The sequence below is a fragment of the Vombatus ursinus genome, unplaced genomic scaffold (genome assembly GCF_900497805.2).
Source record: "Vombatus ursinus unplaced genomic scaffold, bare-nosed wombat genome assembly UNPS02014870.1, whole genome shotgun sequence".
NCBI classification, from domain to species: domain Eukaryota; kingdom Metazoa; phylum Chordata; class Mammalia; order Diprotodontia; family Vombatidae; genus Vombatus; species Vombatus ursinus.
In genome coordinates, this window is record NW_020954648.1 from 4,095,932 (window position 1) to 4,115,085 (window position 19,154).

At 37.6% G+C, this 19,154-nt stretch overlaps 1 protein-coding gene across 1 annotated transcript in view; it reads left to right on the plus strand.

The window, feature by feature from the left end:
* The window catches only part of LRGUK (leucine rich repeats and guanylate kinase domain containing), a 131,155-nt gene that overhangs the window by 39,375 nt on the left and 72,626 nt on the right, over nt 1–19,154 (plus strand). The window contains exons 11-15 of the mRNA XM_027842357.1: nt 1,094–1,213; nt 8,856–8,952; nt 13,411–13,524; nt 17,032–17,233; nt 19,055–19,150. Coding sequence (XP_027698158.1) covers nt 1,094–1,213; nt 8,856–8,952; nt 13,411–13,524; nt 17,032–17,233; nt 19,055–19,150 — 629 coding nt within the window. The remainder of the gene's footprint in view (nt 1–1,093; nt 1,214–8,855; nt 8,953–13,410; nt 13,525–17,031; nt 17,234–19,054; nt 19,151–19,154) is intronic.

Genomic DNA, 19,154 nt, shown 5'->3' on the forward strand with positions numbered 1-19,154 from the left:
ATGGTTTAGTACTTAAGGTAACAACCAATTTTTTAAATTACATTTCTCAGTATGCCAGTGTTCAATTAGGAAACCATACATTGTATCCATTAATGAAATCTATCTAATTCTTTTTTATTCTCTGATTGATGAATTTAATGTTTATAAAGTCTAATTTTCTGGTACTTTATCATGTTAAATCAAAATCAGTAATCAATTTTAATTTATTAAACTTTACTTTCATACCAGCGAAATACAAATGAAATGCCTGGTAGGTCATTACTAGAAAGAAAAGTTACAGGTCACTGGGGATTCCATTTAGAAGCCAATGAGAAGCAGCATTACACAGTGAGTGGGTGGAGAGATGGCCTTGGAGTCAGGTTCTACCTGTGACACACGCTGGCTCTGGGAGCTGGGGCAAGCCAGGTAGCTTCTGTGGGCCCTAGGCAGAGGGCCTAAGGGTCTAAGACTGTAAGGTACAGAGGAGGTCCTGACTTGCATTGCTGGAGGGAGTTTTCTCACCTGGGAGTTCCCTAAATTGATGATACCAAAGGTCCAGTCCCTAGCTATATTAGGAAAGTCCCCAAGTAAGCTAAAGTTCAACATTTTCTTTTTTTTTCCTTAAACATATATGTTTGGATTTTTACTTTATGACTATGTTTGATCTGAACATTATATATGGTGATCCTTTAGCTTTTTGAAAGGATCACTGTAGTTAATACATTTTATGTTTGTAAAAATAATCATTACAGAGGCAGCTGGTGATATACAGATAAAGTGCTGTGACTGGAGTCAGGAAGACCTGAGTTCAAATGTGGCCTTAGACACTCAACTAGTTGTGTGAATTTAGGCAATTCACTTAACCTCTGTTTGCCTCAGTGTCCTCAACTGTAAAATGGGGATAATAATAGTGTCTACCTCACAAGATCATTGTGAGGATCAAATGAGATAATATTTGTAAAAAGTGCCTGGCACATAGTAGATGTTTTAAGTGCTTTCCTCCTCTCCCCTTCCTTATTTTAATAGCAATTACAGTAGTAATAGAAGTAAATTTGGTTTATATCTAGATATCATGTAACTGAGCATAGATGTGATTGTTTTTGTGTTGTTCCAGCACCTTGCCTAGCCTCGATGCCCCTTACCCCATGCTGGTATTAGTTGGTCCACAAGCCGGAGGGAAACGTGAACTTGCTCACCGTCTCTGCAGGCAATTCAGTACTTTCTTCAGACATGGGTGAGTTTGTTCATTGGTTTGTGAGGCTACGAAGACTCCACAGATGTTAAGTCTGAATCTTATTTTAAGGCACCCATAGCATTTTGCAGAATCTATTCTGTTTTAAGAACCCTAGTGTGTGAGGAGATTTCCAGAAGTAGGCGTTATAGTAGCTGGTCAATAAATATCAATTGGTGTTGAGAGTGAGAGAAGACGTCGAAGCCTTGGTCCTCATGAGTAAATGGTTAATATTTTGAGCTGGATGGGGGTCTGGTGATACATACTTAAATTGTCTGGGAATGGCTGGCTGCCTATTGCCATGCCTGTACCATGCCACGTGGAAGCAGGGATGACTGTCGAACTGTCTTCCATATGAGAACTGCCCAACAAGCAGCAAGAAGCTAAATATTTCCTGCTGCAAAACCAGTCAACCTCTCCATGCCGTTCAGTGACGTCATGCACCTGCTGGTAGCTTCTTCACTATATCAACTTCTTCACAGAGTTTTCTTACGCTATAACAGAGCATTTCTTGGCAGTAACTTTTCAGATGCACGACTTAATTCAGAGCCAGCCCAGAATAATTCTCCAGAGCCTGGAAACACTTTTCTTTTTAATGCAACATCATGGTGTTTGAAAGCAGTCTCATCCTGTTGCAACACAATGTGTCAGTATGAATCACAATGTTGTGATGTTCAGGTTTGCTCCACTGGATAAACTTGTACTAGTGACAGCCTTCTATTAGCATACACTGAACAGCGTGTCTCTTTCAGTCCTTGATGTGCGCTTGTGTCTTTTCAAGGAGTGGCATGTTTCACAAGGAAGGAAAAAGAAAGTTTGGTGGGTTTTTTTCTCCCTCACGTCAGTGTTGTGATTTTCTGAAGCAGATACTTTGCCTGATGACAGAACAAAATAAAAGCTGAGAAAAATTACAGGAAGCCAGAGCCATCCTGAATGTCCTCCAAGTGATGATGTTCTCTCTTCAAAGGTTTTGAGAGTAAGACATCAAGTTGGGATTGTGGTTCGTGTTTCTTTGAAATATTCCCTTTATTTGCATGGATGAGAAAGAGATTGATTTTAGACTAGCAGTCTAACAGCAACAAATTGGAAATGTGACTCAACAAAAGATAAGCAAAGAAAAGCAAAATGCAAGTGGTTTTCTAATACTATTTTTCAGTCTCTTTTTTCTTAAGCTAATCATAATCAGACAGTGCAATTAGTATTTTGAATAGGCCCATTTTATTTAGACTTTCAAAATCATATTCCTCACTTAATCTCATGACACCAATTCCGATGAGGAAAATATTTCAGATACCCAGAAGCAACTAATAAATTAACTAATATATTCTAATAAATTAGATTGCAATGTGAGAATAAAACCTCAAAGTATCACTGTGCCAACTAATCAAGATCTCCAGACCAGTTTAAAAGAATGTTTGACATAATTCCAGAGAGACAATGGCAAAGATGTCCAATTTCCAAGGATGTCTCTGTCTTCATGGTCCTGAACTCCGAATATGAGAACTTTCCAGTGAAGGGCAGTAACTGAAGGTAAACCAGGTACCTTCTATGAACCATTCCTTTCTTTTGGCCCATGATTATGCCCTTGGGCTGACCTTCCTAGGCCTAATGAGATACCATCCATTTTCATTCATTCATCAATCGAACAGCGATCCCTTGCTACGTGCAGGGGCACTATGCTAGTTGCTAAGGACATGACAGTGAATACAAGACAGCATCTTCACTTACCCTGGCCAGACCCCTGACGGGGAGGGAAGATGTGATGATGTTCCCCATCTACCTTCAGTAGGGCATGCAATTGAAGAGGAAGCATCACATCATGGAAGGAAGGACAGAGCTGGGTTCAAGTTCTAAACCTGACACTTACCAGCTGTATAACCATGAATAACTGCTCTATTACCTCAAGCTTCTCATTCCCCATCCATCCCTCACTCAGCTGTCAAAGTGATTTTGCTAAAGCACAGATCTGACCACATCCCTCCCTCCCCTTGCCCCAACTCACTAAACTTCAATGACTCCCTATAAACTCTTAGATGTTAAAGTCCTTCACAACCTGGCTCCTTCCTTCCTTTCCAGTCTTCTTACATTCTATTCCTCTTTGTGTAACTACAATCCATCAGCGTCATCCTTACTGTTCTTCACACATGGCACTTTAATTCCCCAACACCAGGCTTTTTCACAGGTGTTCACTCTTACCCAGAATGGTTCTCCCTCATCACCTCTGCCTCCTGGCTTCCTTGAAAATCCAACTCAAATCCCATACTCTTTAGGAGACTTTTCCTAGTTTCCCCTTAACCCCCCATTGCCTTCCCTCTGAGATTACATTTTATTTACATTGTGTGTATCTTGTGATATAGTAATTTATATTCTGTCTCCCTCGTTAGAATGTTGAATCCTTGAGGGCAAGGACCATATTTTTGCCTTTCTTTATATCCTGGTGTTTGGCATAGTACCTGGCACTTAGCAAGTGTTTAATTAATGATTGTTAACTGCCTGCCTGCCTATTATAGCAGATGAGTAAATTGTTAATTAACATCTGGCAGTTTGGTGACAAAGGCAGCTGGGTGGTGCAGTGGGTAAAATGCCAGTCCTAGAATCAGGAAGACCTGAGTTCAAATTTAACCTTACACACTTACTAGCTTCCTGACCCTGGGCAAGTCACTTAACCCTGTTTGCCTCAGTTTCCTCATCTGTAAAATGAACTGGAAAAGGAAATGGCAAACCACTCCAGTAACTTTGCCAAGAAAAGCTCAAATGGGGTCAGGAAGAATCAGATACGACTGAAATGACAAAACAACAACAAGCTAGGTGGTATAAGTAGCTTTGGAGTCAAGTTAACCTGAGTTCAAATCCTGTCTCAGAAACTTACTAGCTGTGTCACCTAGGCAAGTCACTTAACCTCATTCATCCTCAAGTTTCTTTACCTGTGAAACAGGGATTAATAAAAGCACCAAACTCATAGAGTTGTTAGAAGGATGAAATGAAAATACTTTGTAAACCTTAAAGAGATATATGAATACTAGCTATTCATATTTGCTTTTCAGCATAAATGAAATCTCAGTTTAATTTTGTATTACCTTCTAATAGAATTTACCATTTTAAAAAATGCTTAACTTTTTACCTCTATAGACAGCATTAAATTTAATGGCCTGCTGTCTTAATTGGTTTGTCTGTGGTGATGTTCTGCAGCAACAGAATTCTCTAGTGCAATAGTTTTCACTGCACTGGAGAATTTTTATCCTTGAGTACAAAATTTCTTAATATTTGATACCCCACTTCAACTCTCTTGTGGCAGTCATTGGAAGTATTTAAAGTAATCACTTCCCAAATGTGAAGACTAGGAACAAAAACCTGTCTTCCCTACCAAAGGAATGTTCTGGAAATAGCCAGTTCTTTGTAAAAACTAAACATCATTTGATTAATCTCCTAAACATCTTTAGTTCCTGTAACCTCACCCAGGTTTCCAAGCACCTCACCATCCTCTTCAATCCTAGCCTTCAGTTTGTTAGCGTCCTTCAGATACGATAGAATGCTCACTCTCACCTTAGAATAATGCTAGTGTTGTAGCAGCCAGAATCTAACATTTGTCTTTGTCTATCTGCCAAATGAAACTAATAGAACTTGACCCATTTTATAGGATTTTACTGTGATTTAACTAACCAGTGATCAAGGAACATGGGAAAAACAGTGTATAGTATGTTATATTTCTCCCTAGAGGGAAAATATGCGTATTAAAACTCCTTTTAAAAAAATAATATAAATGTCGGGTGTCATTAGTTTTGGCAATATTTCGGTGTTTTCTCTATTATACATTTCTTTTCTGGGGTGTTTATATTTAGGTTTACCCAGGAGTGACCAAGTGGTACAATAGATAGAGAGTTGGGCCTGGAGTAAAGGAGACATGAGTTAAAATCCAGCCTCAGAAACTTAAAAGCTGTATGACCTGGGCAAGTCACTTAACCTCTGCCTGTCTCAGTTTCCTCATTTATAAAATAAGGGTGATTAATAATGTCACTTATTCCCAGGGTTGTTGTGAGGATCAAATGATATAATAGTTGTAAAGTACTTAGCATGGTGCATGGCACACAGTAGATGCTTAATAAATGCTTGTTTCCTTCCTATGTAGGACAGCCTATTATATAATGTTTCTACAAGTGACAATTGGACAATAGCTTCAGATATTTATCAGTGGGATTGGGTCCTTTTTCATGAACCAAGAGTAGAGTTCATAAGGTGTCATTCCAGTAAATGCAGGTGCTGTTGGCTACCACCGTGCTAATGAGACCATTGTTTTCTTTGCCTGGGTAGAAGCTATAAATCATAATAAAATCAATGAATATTTCCCAAGTACATTCTTAGCTGTGCAAGTTACTGCTAATTCAAATTATGTTTCTCTGTAAGAAATTCTATAAAGTTTCCTGTCCAATCAGTTCTTCTGGCGGTGTAGAAAGGTCACAGCAGAGTGGATCAAGAAGGTGGTACCTGCTCCACTGAGTCAGATGCCCCTACTAATCTGGGAAAGGTTTAGCACCTAGTACAATGCCTGCCACATAGCACTATAGATGATTAGTAAATTCTTATCAATTGATTGACTGAGATCCTTTTACCAAGGTCTGTTAGTGTCTTCACATAGCAAAACTAATTTTAAGGTATTGTGGCAACCTCTATTTAGAGTTTCCTTGCTGTCGTGGGTTTATAATCCAAATGTAACATAGATATTAAAATAAATATTAAATATTAAAAATAACTATACGGGCCGCACGCCGACCTTCTGCCAGTCGTGCGCCAGTACCCACTTCTCCTAAAAGAAGTACACTGCCAGAGTCTTACCCACTCCCGGGTCTTCGGTCCTCAGCCGGATCACCACACAGAGACAAGCCATCGGGAGGCACCAACACCAGAGCTTTATTCAGAGGCCAACACAGCAAACCATCATGGCAAGCCCAAGCAGCAAGGCCAGAGCAACAGGGCAGGAGCCAGGGGAGAGCGCACGTGTGTGATCTGACCACGCTTGTTCCTAAGTACCTACTTAGCCCCTCCTCCCCAGCCCGCTACTAGCCAATGATTGTAGGGTCAGATACCAGAAGGGGCTGTCTGAGTTTAGCACACCAAGGGGGAGGGAGTGACGTAGGAGGCCAGGATTGGATACAGGAAGGAGGCATCTGGGATTGACGCATAGACAAGAGTACGTGACCTAGGAAGTCAGACTCAGGAGGGGACTGGGTCAGTGCTGCACAAAGGGACCCGGAGGTCAGGAAGGTCACAAGAGGCATCTGGGGATGACGTTGCATATAGGGAGGGGACTAAGCAGAGGGAACTCAGTCCTCTGCCATCCCACTCCCACGTGGCACCACCCCTTGCCTCAGGAGCTCAGGCTCGGCTACTTCCTTGCACCCAGCTTATCTCATAGCACTGCCCAATTGCCTCATGGCTTCTCCGTATCCAGCCCATCCCAGTACACACGACTCTGCCTACCACAGTCCCTGCCTCGATTTCCAAAATACCCAGATCTTACCCTACCCTTGCCACAGTACCCAACCTGGCAGCTGCCAACATCAGACAGTCCCTCACAAATAACTTTTATGGTCTCTTGATTATCTGTACTAATGGAGGGGAACAGTATTGTTAATAATGGAAAATATTTGGATTTGGAATTTTTAAAAATAAATTTGTTCATTTATTTACTTATGTATAATTTTCAACATTCACTTCCATAAGATTTTGAGTTCCAAATTTTCTCCCCATCTCTTCCTCCCCCCACCCAAGATGGGCGTGTAAATTGATATAGGCTCAACATATACATTCATATTAAGCCTATTTTCACATTAGTCATGTTGTAAAGAAGAATTAGAACCAAAGGGAGAAACTATGAGAAAGAAGAAACAAAGGAGGACAGAGAGAGAGAGAGTGAGAGAGAGAGAGAGCAAATAATATGCTTCAATCTGCATTCAGACTCCATAGTTCTTTTTCTGTATGTGGACAACATTTTCCATCATGAGTCTTTTGGAGTTTTGTTTTTTTTTTAGATCCTTGCAATGCTAAGAAGAGATAAGTCTATCAAAGTTAGTCATCACACAACGTGGCTGTCACTTGTACAATGTTCTCTTGGTTCTGCTTACTTCACTTAGCATCAGTTCACATAAGTCTTTTCTGGTTTCTCTGAAGTCCACCTGCTCATCATTTCTTATAGCATGATAGTATGGAATATATTTTTAGGTTGTTTTTCCATCTAAAAGATTTACCTTTTAAATTGATTTTTTTTTTGCATAGTATGCTATCAGAATTAGTTGGGGATCCCCAGAGCACACAGCAACAAAAGAAGCAATATAGTATAGGGAAAAGGCCATCAGTTGAGTTATGACACCTGCATTCTAGGGGCTGGGTTTGACACTGGCTAGCTATGAGGAAAGTTATATTTAAGTTTCATCCTAGATAAAATAGGAATACCATGTGTCTTGTCTGTTTGAGAAGTTTGGAAAGAGGATTCAACAAGAGAGTGCATTTGAGATGTTTTGGAAAAGCATAAGGCACTACTCAACTACTATTAGTGTTGTTAACAACAGGTAGCAAGGAGTCATTTATGGAACAGGAGAAGGATAAGGAACCATCTGTGGAGACCGAAAAGAAAAGAGTGAGAGAGGTAGGAGGGGAATTGTGAGAATGATATGATGTCAATTATGCCAAAGGAGGAGAGAGTATCAAGAAAAAAGAGGAGTTGGGGGCCAGGGGTAGGTTATCAACAGTGCCAAATACTGCGGAGAAATGAAAAGAGGATGAGTGGAGGAAAAGCCTCGTATTTTGTGCCAAGGATGCCATTGGGACCATGGAGGAAAGGCTTTGGTGGAGTAGTTGGGCATGGAAGGCAGATTGTGAAGGGTTTTGAGGAACAAGTGAGTAGTGAGAAAATGGAAGCAGTGAAGGAAACCACTCTTTTTAAAAAATTGGCACTAAAATGCATTAAAATGAATCTAAGACATAACATGGTAGCCAAAGAGGAGTAGCAAGGTCAAGAATAAGTTTTTGTGGGAAGGGGAGATGCTGCTTCCTGTGTGAGCTGTTTCTTCATCTAACATGAGGGGATTTGGCTGAATGGCCTCTTAGAACCCTTCCAGCTCAAAAACCTTAGAATCCTAAGAACTAAGCATGCTCCTAAAAAACTGGGATCCAAAAAAATGTCAACTGACTGAGAAGAAGATAGAATATAAACATCACAACCTTCTTAGGCAGATAAAGTACATGCTACTTCTATTCTATCTAAGATGAAACATGTATAGCTTGTCTAAGATTCCAGGGTCTTCAAGAAAGGGCCGGCTGTGTCATGAATGTACAGAGAAGATTCATATTTACGGTGGAGGTTCAACAAAATAACCCCTAAGATCCCTCCGTGATAAAGGGCTCCCTACCTCTTGTGATTTTTATCGTTCTGCAATATTGACCCATGAGGCACAATGATAACAAAGACCAACAATTTCCTGAATCCATAATAAGAGTAATCTGCTTACATAGAATCACAGAGAGTTAAAATCTTAATCATTTTTTAAAATGCAAATTTGGTTTTTCTCCAAAAAATTGCTTTAACCATTCATTTTTTATCACATTTAAATGTAATGGAAACTGGTATGATTATTTATTTTATATCTTTCAGTGCCTGTCACACCACAAGACTTCCCTACTTTGGGGAAGGGGATCGAGTTGATTATCATTTTGTTTCTCCTGAAGTTTTTGATGAAATGGGATACTTGGTAAGAATTCTGAGTATTTCAGGAGTGAAGTAATCTTGTTTGCATTATTGTTTTCAATGATGAATATATTATCATTTGAATGCTTCTCATGTTTTAGGAAAATTGACTCTTAACATGTTAAGAAAATACTGCTATAGTTTCTCTGCATCTTATATACCTGATACTAGTTGGGCTTTATGCCTTCAGTGTAGATAAATTCTATCAGACATAATTTAATGCTTATGGATTAACCCATGCACAAGGCTTTGGTTATATGGTAAGAAACAAGGTCTTTGTATTCTGTATTGACAGTCCATTCTAAATCTCACAGACCTATGCAAGCTTAAAAGCTTTAAAATCTAAAGGTAAAACTCAGTCTACTTTATCTGTACTCTCATATCCTCATATTTCCAGAGATGCAGAGAACTTAACTGTTGTGGAGTTTACCTATGGGGAGAGAAGCCTTTAGATAGCCGCATTTAAAGTAGCTTTCATTTGTTGTGTGACCTAAATTCCCAACCAGGTGAAAGCCCTCCCTCATAAAATTGCCTCCGGTAGACTCAATATAATCTTGCTCACATGAGATTTCATGTCTATTTTGGCAATTCTATCATTCTAACCATTACTAATTACACACAATACACTTATCTCTAAGAGTATGACTTTGTATCCATATGCAGAATGAGTACCCAGAGACTATACTCTTTTTTTGGGAGGGGGTAACCTACAACTTTATTATTACATATTCATGCAATGCTGCATTATCAAAACTATTCTCCCCCCCCCCGAGGCAATTGGGGTTAAGTGACTTGCCCAGGGTCACACAGCTAGTAAATATCACATGTCTGAGGCCAAATTTTAACTCAGGTCCTCCTGACTCCAGGGCTGGTACTCTTTCTACCGCGCCACCTAGCTGCCCCTCAAAACTATTCATACAATTAATTACTATGACTCAGTCTATATTTGTTGCAAATATGTATTTACAGCAAATATAGATTACTGCAAATGTATTTATCATATAAATATATCTAATTATAGATTACACAAATCTATAGTTGCTACAAATGCTCTGTTTGCTTTCATACTCCTCCAAAGTAATTGTACACTCTTGAAATTGTCCCTCGAGCTAGAATAAAGGAATCGTGTGGCTCTGGGAAAGTGACTCTGAGACCAGAGGGATCTGTTCCCCACCTTGACTGCACTATTTTTCTTTATGGCTTACGTGTTTTCTACCAAACAGTATTCCTGAGTCACAACTGGAGTGTGTGGCCATGGGAAACATGACCATATTCCTTACAGCTTTGAAGCTGCAAAGACAACAGCTACTATTGAGATGATTTTATCTAATGAGCCACTGAATGTTGACTTCAAGTGAGGCAGAAGATAGGGAAACAGGGCAGCTAGGTGGCGCAGTGGAGAGAGCACCGGCCCTAGAGTCCGTCAGGAGGACCTGAGTTCAGATCTGGCCTCGGACGCATAATACTTCCTAGCTGTGTGACTCTGAGCAAGTCACTTAACCCCAATTGCCTCATTAAAAATAAATAAATAAATGAATAAATAAATAAATAAATAAAAATATAAAAAAGAAGATAGGGAAGCATGTGCTCACTCAAATTCATGGCCAGTCTCATAGAGGCATCCCACACAGATTCCAAAAGGAAGAAGGATTCTGTCTCTGATAAAGTTCTTCAGTTTCATAGATGCCATTGTAATAATTACATTGATTCCCCAGAGCACTCTACAGATTTTCTTCAGTTAATAACTGAGTTAATAACTCAGAAAAGGTCATTTTAACCACTCACACTGTAAAAAACAAAGTGGATTAAAAATCATATTACCTAGCTTTTGGTATACAAATCAACAGGTATCTCAATGAGTTAGTAAATACATGCTTATGTGTATATGTGTTCTTGTTGTTCAGTTGTTTCAGTCGTGTCTGACTCTTCGTGACCCCATTTGGGGTTTTCTTGGCAAAGATACTGCAGTGGTTTGCCATTTTCTTCTCCAGCTCATTTTACAGATGAGGAAACTGAGGCAAAAATGAGGTTAGATGACTTGCCCAGGATCACATAGCTAGGAAGTATCTGAGGCTGGATCTGAACAAAGGCCTTCTTGACTCCAGACTTGGAGCTCTATCCACTGCCCCACCTAGCTGCCCCCATAAAAATGCCCCCTGTATATACATATATAACATATACATATACATACATATACACATACACATACCCCCATAAAAATGCTCCCTGTATATACATACACAGCATATACATGTACACATACACATACATAAATACATGTGTGTATATATATATTTATGTATGTATATATAGGACATCCCAAGCATCTCAGTGCAGTTGTAAGCTTGATAGAAAAATATATAGATATATATAGACATATATGTATGTTGTATGTGCATATATACATGTAGTATGTTCAAATACACACACATATATATGTATATCCTAGACAAGTGCCAAAAATAAACAGTAATCAGGACATAGAACTAATGAGTGGTAATGATGGTATAAGATTAGATTACATTAAGGAAATTGTACAGTGCTTTCAATTATTTTAAACTGCTTGCTGCTGTACTTGAACAGCCACATTCTTCCAGTGATGTTGTGAATGATGAAACAATATGCCCTTGGAGGAATCAAAATTGCAAGCGATACAAAGGGCAATGAGATACATTGTAAATATAAATGGGCTGTAAGGTATTAACAAACAATAATTCTTGGGTAAGAAGTGGCATAAAAGATATCATCAGGGACCAGAATAAGAAGCAGGCCAATCATACAGTAAGAGTGAGAGATAATGTAGAGGGAGCCTGAGTGCTATCCTGCTACCTTTTATTCTGTGTAAAGGTATGAAAAGAAGCAGACAATGATCTCCAGGTCAGCAGGTGAATCTTCTGTAGATTTCTTGAAAGTCACAGACAAGAATGAGACAAGATGTGGAGGTAATCAGCGCTGGTGGGCCGAGCACTCACGTCAAGGCAATATCAGATTCATCTAGGTATTCATGCAGACTCACATTTAACATTCAAAAACTCAGTTACGTAGGCATGCCATAAAGGAGATGTGGCTAGACAGCAATGCACATGAAAAACATTTGGTGATTTTAGTGTGTAACATGGTCGCTAAAAAAAGCTAATTAGCTCAATTTTGCTTTAGAGAGCTCTTCACTTCTACTTCCTTCCATCAGGTAAAGGCAAACTCTCTATATTGTTGCCCTGACCAACATAATTTCATAATCCTCATTAACACATTTTGACTAAACTACACTACAGTATCCAGATGTTCTTCTGTATGATCGTCTGATATAAAAGAATATCATCAGAGTAATATGTGATTGGAAAGAGGGGATGGGCTTGGGTGCTCTCTTGGTATTCTCACAATGTCTGAAGAAAGTGAGAAAGGTCAGTAGCGCTTTTGGTGAACTCGCTATGGTGAGCTCTGAGAGGACACAGACGAGCTAAATAGGGTGGGTTGCCATGGGTGAATTGCAGCTTGCATCTCTGGAGGAAACATTCATATGGTTGATATCACAGATGTCTTTGAATATTTGAGTGTCCTTTGTCCTAGTTGGAATTCATCTGAACGTTGTTGTCAGTTCTGGGCACCGTATCAGGAAGCATTCTAGTGAATTCACAGAAAAGTAACCAAAACAGTCAAGGTTCTTCAAGCTGGGCCAGAGGAGGATTAGTTGGAAAAAAAACTAAGAATATTTACCTGAAAAGGGAAAGACAAGAAGAATATAAATGCTATCCTTAAGTATTTGGTTTTTTGTTTTTTTTACAAATGAAATGAAAATACTTTATTTTTTTCTTTTTTAATAATAGTATTTTATTTTTTTTCAATTACATGTAAAGGCAACCTTTAACATTCATTTAAAAAATTTTGAGTTCCAAATTTTCTCCTTTTCTCCCTCCTCCTCCCCTCTCCCTGTGCAGTCATGTAAAACATATTTCCATATTAGTCATGTTGTGAAAGAAGAAACAGACCAAAAGGAAAAAAACCATGAAAAAGATAAAGAAACTGAAAATAAATATGCTTTGATATAAGTTCAGACTCCATCAGTTCTATACTTAAGTATTTGAAGGACTTATCTATGAAAAGTGATTTAGACATGTTTTGCTTGACCCCAAGACCAAAAATGGGACCAGTGGATGAAGTTGCAGAGAAGCATATTCTAGCTTGATATATTTTTTTAAAAAAACCTTATTAACACTTCTTGAAAATGTTGGAGAATGGATTCATGCTTAAAATGTGAGTTGGAATAAATGACATCTAAGATTACTATGATTCAATGATATGGATTTTTAAAAGACCTTCTCACTAGTACAGCAGAATTGTTAATTTCTGAAATGCTTATGGGGTCTGATATCGGAATTTAGAGGTACCAGGGCATTGTGCTTATATTAGAATTCTTCATAGAAGAAATTTCCACCCCCTAAATGATTTATTTTTTGGGTTTCAGGGAAAATTTATTTTGACATATCAATATAACAAGAATAATTATGGACTAAGTAGGGATACTATAGAAGGCATTGCAAGAGATGGTCTGGCAAGCTGTGTTCATTTGGAAATTGAGGTAAGTGCTTTTCTTCCTTTGTTGTTTTTTTTTTCTTCATTCAATCAAGCAACAAATATTTATTGAGCTAGCCCTCTAATCAGGCAGTCATGAAAGCTACAAGAAAGCATAAAATATAATCTCTGCTCTCAAGGAGTGTATATTCTATTGGGATAACAAGGCAACAACAATTCAATAATACCACAGTTGTCTTTCCCCAATTTGAATATTTCCCTGACAGCTTCCTTCCTTTTCTTTATGTCTGCTACATATTTTGTTGGTTTCATTTTGTTTGGGGAGAGCTCATTCCTGCACTCTCACATCAAATGAAGGCACACCTCATATCACATTTTCCTGACCAATGTAATTTCACAGTAATATTCTTAGTAGAACCAAACCCTATCTTACCATTCAGACACCTGACTGCAATGTCATTTGGCTTATGAACTTTTGATCCATTTGTCGAACCACAGTCCGAGCTAATACCTGAGCACCAGTGGCTTCCATTGTCAACAGAATTAACTGTTCCCTATTTTGTCTAATTTCATGTTTTATTGGAATCCATCAACATAGGAAAGGTTAAGTTTTGCCTGTTTGTCTGTGACTTGATTCTGCATACAAAGATTTTTCTTTAGTAGCAGACTATTTTATAAACTGCTTCTGGTATAAATCTTTAAGAAGTTGGATTTTGTTATTGTTGTTTTTAAGCATTTTATCTTTTAAATTTTTATCTCAGCATTGCATATAATTTTTGAGCATGGTTTTGAACTCAGTAGAGAATTTTATTACTAGAAGGGACTTTGAATTTATCTAGACTAGAGGCAGTCCAGTTATGTAAATAGTAGACCATATGAATAAAAATCCATAGTTGTACGAGTCAAATGAATTTTTAAAATTGAACAGTGGTGTAGAATAGCTTGTTAGCTATTAAAAAATAGGGATTTTTGGCCATACTACAGAAGCACTAAAAATGGTTTAGTCAATTTGAATCATACAATATGTGTGTTTTAGGAATAATGAAACTCACTGAATAGTTTTGATCAAATCAGTAAAAATAACGTTAAATTTAACAGACTGAGCTATTCTTTTAATCTAACATATTATGACTTCTATTGACAAGTACAAATATTAAAATATATAAACAAGAAGAAAAAAGAAAAAAACACAATATGACAAATTAAAGTGATAACACATGTAACCATAACCTTCTGTTATTTACAAATTGTTTAAAACAAACACCAAAAAAGTACACAGATGGGGCAGCTAGATGGCGCAGTGGATAGAGCACTGGCTCTGGAGTCTGGAGGACCTGAATTCAAATCTGGCCTCAGACCAAACAGTTGACACTTACTAGCTGTGTGACCCTGGGCAAGTGACTTAACCCCAATTGCCTAAAAAATTTTAAAAAAAATACATAGACTAACTTTAACTGAGAGGTGATTTGATCACCCCATTTGTTTTCATGATCCCTTCTGAAATTCTTTCCCATACTTCTATCTGAATTTTGTTTTGGTTATTGCCAACTTTATTTACGCAATTATAGTCAGTGTATTTCTTTTTCTTTTGGTTATGCTTTCTTTACTCTGCATCACTTCATGAGATTATAGGAACTATAGAGTTGGAAATGAGCTTAATAGCCTTTGAGTACAACCCCCTCATTTTACAGCTAAGGAAACTGAGGCAGCCCAGAGAAGTGACTTGCTCAGGCTCAAATACCTATTACCTGGCATAGAATTTGAACCCAGATCTTCCTGACTTCATGTCCAGTGCCCAATTTTTTTAATAGTCTTCATAATCATTTTAATGATGTAATAATATTCAAATACATTCATATATTATGATTTGTTCAGTCATTTCCCAATTCTTGTACACAGAACTTGTTTTTAAATTTTTTTCTTATTACAAATAATGCTCCTAGGAGTATTTTTGTATAGACATATCTTTTTCCTCTGAACTCAATCATAGTAATTCCATGAGAATGGCTCTGAATTTGTCATTTCAGTGTAGATCTTGGATATTAGACTTTTTCAGATATGCTTTTTACAAGGAGTTTTTTTCTCCTAATTTGCTTCTTTTTTATTCCAAATGTTTTTTGTCACAAAAGATACACACACACACACACACACGTACATACGTATGTATGTATGTATAGTCAAATTCACCAATTTGGACCCTCATCTTTTCTAACAAGTCATGGATGGTTAAGAATTTTTCACCAAACTACAGTTGAGAAATCAATGACCTTCCATTAATTCTCTAACTTTTACAAAGTTATGTGTGTGTGTAAAATCCATTTTGAACTTATTGAGCTTTGATAGTCATTGATATGACTATGAAAGTCCCACTTTACTGCCTCATCGTTGTGTGGTAGTGATCTTGGGTTATCAAAAGTTTTGCCAGCAGAGCTCAGGCACTGCCTGTCCTACCAAGCTAGAAACATTTTGATTATGGGAGCAGTAATAGTCTGGGTTTGGGGTGTAAGGACCAACCTACCTCATCTTAGAGATGCTTATAATCATAATTGCCAGGGTGATAAATGCCACATCAGTACTAAAAACCATTTTAATAACCTCTGATTGAAGAAATGCCCAGACTGATAAAGTCATGGATCTTTTATGTTTTAAAGTAAGAATGATATGAAATGGTGGTCATCTCCTATGTTTTGTCAAAATATTAGCCAATTTCCCCAACAGTTTTTGTTGATTAATTTCTTCCTCAGTTATGACATTTTATGTTGAGTTTATCAAATACTGTTCTATTATGTGTTTGGTTATATATCTTGATTATCTAACCTGTTCTACTGAAACTTTTCCCTAATTTTTTATATCTTACCAGTTTTGATAATGCTGTAGCGTATAAATTGATTCTGGCAGTACAAGTCTCCCTTTTCCCTTAATTTGCCTTCCCACCCCCTTGATATTTGTTGCTTCTGCCACCCTTTACCATCCCCTTAATCCTCCCCAGGATTAAAAATGACATGTAGGAAACCTAGATTAATCTTGATATTTTATTGGGCCACATCATTGGCTAGTAGCTATGGGAATAAGCTCATAATGTGCGGTAAAAATAGATCTCTCCCTTTCCAACACTACTACCAGAAATAAAGGACTGCATATTCATCAAGGCATGTTCCTCCCCCCACTCCCTGACATTCACAAGTACCATCACTCCTCTCAAAATGCCATTCGAACAAGAGTCTAGAATGCCGCAAGACTGTTGTTGTTTATCTCCATTATAATGTCATTGGCATGTATTGATAGAGTTCTGTACATTCCCAATGCAAGTTTTGGAGAGTAAATTCATTCATCCTGACAGTGATTTAACTGGATGTTTGTGTGGAATGCACTCAGGTTCACCATAGTTTGATATGTTCCATGAGGGACAGTTCATTTCATGATGATAAAATAAAATAAAATAAAATAAAAACTATTTTAACATACTCTCTGAAGACATTTCACTTAGTTATCCGATCAGGTGAATTATCTATCATTGTCTTCAATTTCATTCATTTTCTCTTTCATCTCAAAGGGCGTGAGAAGTTTGAAACATTCCTACTTTGAGCCTCGATATATCCTGCTAGTGCCAATGAACAAAGAAAAATATGAAGGGAATTTGCGGAGAATGGGGCTCTTCAGTCGTTCAGAGATTGAATTTTCTGTCTCGAGAGTTGATTATTATGTTAGAATAAATCAAGAAAATCCAGGTTACTTTGATGCATTGATCAATACAGGTAAGTAAGTTTCGTGAAAATAAGTGGTAACTTTTATTTTGGAATTGAAAAGAAACTGACTTAGAAGTTCTATGTCAGGCAAATTCTTAGGCAAAGCCATAAATATTCCTTGTAACATTGAATAATAGTATTGCAGTCTAGCCCTATTAACACATAGTGACTAGTAATTGTACATTCCAAATCTTTATTATTAGTTAATATGGTTAGAGATGAAGATTCTGTTCTCTTCACTTATTGTGTATTCCATATGTCCTTAAGCCTTAAAATCCTAGACTGTAAAATTAGAGTGGCGACACTAATCCCTTCCTACAACCATTGAGATGTTTTGAAATCAACAAATTCGGATAATATACGTGAAAATGTGAAACCTCCAGAAAAGTCTTGTTCTGCTGCCTCATTTTGGCATGGACTTGACCCTGGGTTCTCAAAGGTTGTTCTCAAAAGAGTGTAATCTCTGGCTGTTTCTAGCAAACAAGAAAAAGCTTCAAATGCAGTTCTAAGAACAGGACAGCTATCTATGAAATATCCTAGCTAAATATGGAGAAACATGTTACCAATAAGGTGACCACAAAGTGATGAATTTTGGGGGCCATATCCATGAAACAGATAGAACATATGAAATGATGCTCAGCCTTTTTGCTTCTATAATGAGTACTATGTAGTAGTAAGAAAGGGGGGCAGATGGTACTAAGGATCCCACAGGTTTTAGATAGCTTCAGATTTTAATTTAACTCTTAGTAATCTAAATTTGAACTCTTTGTGCAATGAAAAATGAAATGACACATCACTGTAGAATCTGAACCATAGCCATGATGATATTTTTTTATCATAAATGAGACCAGAAGACATAAAATAATTCTAGCTAATTGAAAGGACAACTTACAGTTTTTCTTACAGAGGCAAATAAAGGCATTTTGCATTTAAATTTGCATTTAGGGTTTCATTTGGTTTCATCACACACTCAATAGCATTAAGAATCACCATTTCATAGGACTCTTGGTCATCCTATAGTGTTCATGACTCACATAAAGCAAAAGAACAACCCTGAGAATAATTGCATCTCTCCCACCAACATTTGTTGCAAGGGATGACATAGAAAGCAAGTCTTTGAAGACCTTGCCAAATCCCACAAACAAGTCCATGTGTACCTTGATCTTTGGTAGTAATTTATAATAAGGTAGGATGGAGTCAGGTTGTGAAGGGTTTTAAATGACAAACATAAGAGATTTTACTTGACCTTAGAGGTAATAAGGAGCCACTGGAGTTTATTGAGCAAAAAAGAGACATGGTCATACCTGTACTTTAAGAAAATTGCTTTGTCAGCCAAGTAAATGATAGGATATAGGAGGATGGACTGGACTTGAGGCAGGCAGAAAAATTTGGATTCTATCTTAATAATTTAAGTGAAAAGTGATGAAGAAAAAAAAGTGATGGCTTGAACTTGAGTGGTGACCACATGAAGAGAGAGAAGGGGACAAACTTGAGAGATGTTGTTGGTATATCAAAGTAGAAATCAACTGTGTAGAAGTGTGCTATACCATGGCCCCCAAATTCATCACCCCATTGCCAACCTGGTGATGGGTCTTTAGGAATTTAGCTAGACTGGTCTTCAGATAATAGATGTACCTTTTCCGGACAAAAAGTAGACTATTAACTATTATTAATCATTACTTAGTAATAGCCCAGGTGAAGACTTGATGGGAGATTTGATTAAAATTTGTGAAATATATTCATATTATTTATCTATTACCATTAACAATTGAGAATTTGCTGTTTTTATGTGCTTTGTGCCTTAAAATATATTTTCTCTCTTACTGGTAGATGATATAAATCTTGCATACCAGAAACTGTGTAAGCTCATTAGACAATACCTTGCTGTGTCTGACCAGTTTGACAACATCATACCTGGCACTGAAGGTAC